This window comes from Phanerochaete carnosa, assembly GCF_000300595.1.
Source record: "Phanerochaete carnosa HHB-10118-sp unplaced genomic scaffold PHACAscaffold_840, whole genome shotgun sequence".
Classification (NCBI taxonomy): Eukaryota; Fungi; Basidiomycota; class Agaricomycetes; order Polyporales; family Phanerochaetaceae; genus Phanerochaete; species Phanerochaete carnosa.
The window spans coordinates 1-2,417 of record NW_006768467.1 but is presented as its reverse complement, the minus strand read 5'-3'; the positions used below and the strand labels follow the sequence as shown (position 1 = coordinate 2,417).

At 52.4% G+C, this 2,417-nt stretch overlaps 1 protein-coding gene across 1 annotated transcript; it reads left to right on the top strand.

Annotated features, from left to right (window-relative positions):
* Positions 1 to 1,614: 1,614 nt before the first annotated feature.
* Positions 1,615 to 2,414, top strand: PHACADRAFT_77921 (uncharacterized protein; the record flags this gene model as incomplete). Its single annotated transcript, XM_007403179.1, has 4 exons — positions 1,615 to 1,868; positions 1,917 to 1,998; positions 2,048 to 2,240; positions 2,293 to 2,414. Coding segments are annotated over 4 exons (651 nt in total), but the record flags the coding sequence as incomplete, so codon positions are not given.
* Between the last annotated feature and the right edge of the window lie 3 nt (positions 2,415 to 2,417).

Below are 2,417 nucleotides of genomic sequence, written 5' to 3'. Positions count from 1 at the left end.
CTTCGTGCATAGTATACTCATGCATGCTTAGTTGAACATAAACGTACACTATTTTTTAAGAATATTGTCTTCAGCCTCTTCTGTCATTGACATTGCAGCCGCAGCCACCGTCTGCCGCAATACAGCTGGATCATACTTCAAAGGCTATGTACAGATGCATATATTATCTTTGGCCTTCAAGGTATCTTCTTCATGCTCTCAGTCTTTGTCTCCATCGTTCTTAATTCCCAATCTAAGGCGTACACTACAGCTGCAGAGGTTGATGGAGTAGCTCGGCGGTGCCATGATGTGCGCGAGATTGTGACAAATCCACTCAATTTAGGTAGTATTGGATCTAAAGTTGCGTCATTTGCCAGGGTAATTAACCCGGAAGGACACCGACACTTGCCCAGACTGCCGGGTATGGATTGTCCTCAGACATTGGTCAGTTTTAATTGGCCGGCCGGTATGGACAATTTCTCAGAGCTTCCGGCCTATCAGCCGGGTTTGGGTACGAATTCTCCCTCCGCGTGGGGGGGTCCGATGACCGTTTTGGGTACGGATCGTCCTCAGGCCCTCCCACCAATTGTCATGGGTCCTTTCGTCTCGCATGTACTTCTGAAACATCTGATCGATTGTCTGGCTTGAGCCAGGGCGCCGGTGAGGGCTCGACGCCCTATTTTTCCAGTCGGCTTACGCAGGACCCATGACAATTGGTGGGAGGGCCTGAGGACAATCCGTACCCAAAACGGCCATCGGGACCCCTCATGCGGAGGGAAAATCCGTACCCAAACCCGGCCGGTAGGCCGGGAGCTCTGAGGAATTGTCCATACCGGCCAACGAAAACTGACTAATGTCTAAGGGCAATCCATACCCGGTAGTCTGGACAAGTGTCGGTGTCCTTCCAGGTTAATTACCCAGCTTTAGATCCAATACTACCTAACTTGAGTGGATTTGTCACAATCTTGTGCACATCGTGGCGCCGCCGAGCTTCTCCACCAGCCTCTGTAGTGTAGTACGCCTTAAATTGAGACCTGAGAATGATAGAGACAAAGGCCGAGAGCATGAAGATATTTTGAAGGCCACGATAATTAATGCATCTGTACATGGCCTCTGAAGTATGACCCAGCTGTATTAACAAGTCAACCTGCCGACCACCGGCAGGCGGCGGCGGCGGTGCGCAGGCCCAGTCTGCTTCCGCTGTTGGTGCAACAAACCCCTGGCCGCACCTCTTGAAGCTGCTCGATGTTGCGCGAAGCATGGAGAGAAGCGGCGGGCGGCGGTAGCGGCGGCAGCTGCAATGACGACAGAAGAGGCCGAGGACAATGGTACTCCTGTAATATATATTTATGTATTACACATGAGTATACTATGCACGAAGGAATAACAGGCATAGTATGGGCGAGGAAACTGATAGGCCTGAGCTAGAGTCCGTACTATTTTGGGCTCGTCGTGCAAATTTTGTCCGTACCTAAAGGCCAAAACCGGCAAAATCTGTCCTCAGGCCTTCCCACCAATTGTCATGGGTCCTGCTTACGCATATTCCGATATCGGCACCTATAATTCGCGTACATGTGTGGGCACATCTGGCCTACAACTACTGCTTACTGCGCTTTTATCCAAGCTGCCCCTACTATGTCTACTCAGAAAGCTCTTTATCTCTCTCAGGCCAAAGGCCAATTCGTGATCAGGGAGAGGGATATTGAAGAACCAGGTCACGGCGAAGTCCTCGTCGAGATCCACGCAGCTGCACTCAACCCTGGTGAATGGAAGATCCAGGCCTTTGGAATCCTCATCACCGAGTACCCTGCTATCCTCGGTGCCGACGCGGCGGGCATCGTTAAGAAGGTCGGCGCTGAAGTGACTGACATCTCCGTGGGCGACAAGGTGTAAGTACAAAGCATATTGCATGATTATGAAGCGCTAATGGCCAGTAGACTCTTCCAAGGAGATTTTACCAAGAACCGCCATGCCACGTTCCAGCAGTATACTGTCGCGTTTGCAGAGCTCGTCGCCAGAGTGCGTCTCCTAAAAATGGATGTCTTGCCCGTCTGACCATCTTCATCAGGTCCCGCAAAACCTGACCTTGGACCAGGCTTCTTCGGTCCCAGCAGCAGCAGCGACCGCTGCTCTTGGTTTCTACAACCGCAAGGAGGCGGGCGGCATTGCGCTCACCGCTCCTTGGGAGGAGGGTGGCCGCGGCAAATACGCTGACGAGCCTATCCTCATAATTGGCGGCTCTTCTGCTGTCGGTCAGCAGGGTATGCCCGCTCTCGTGACATTCACGGTAGGAGGTGCTGATTATATGCGCAGCAATTCAATTCGCGAAGCTGTCCGGCTTCTCGCTTATCATCACGACAGGCTCGCTGCATAATGAGGCGTACCTCAAGTCGCTCGGTGTGACGCATGTCATTGACCGCACCGCACCGCTATCTGCT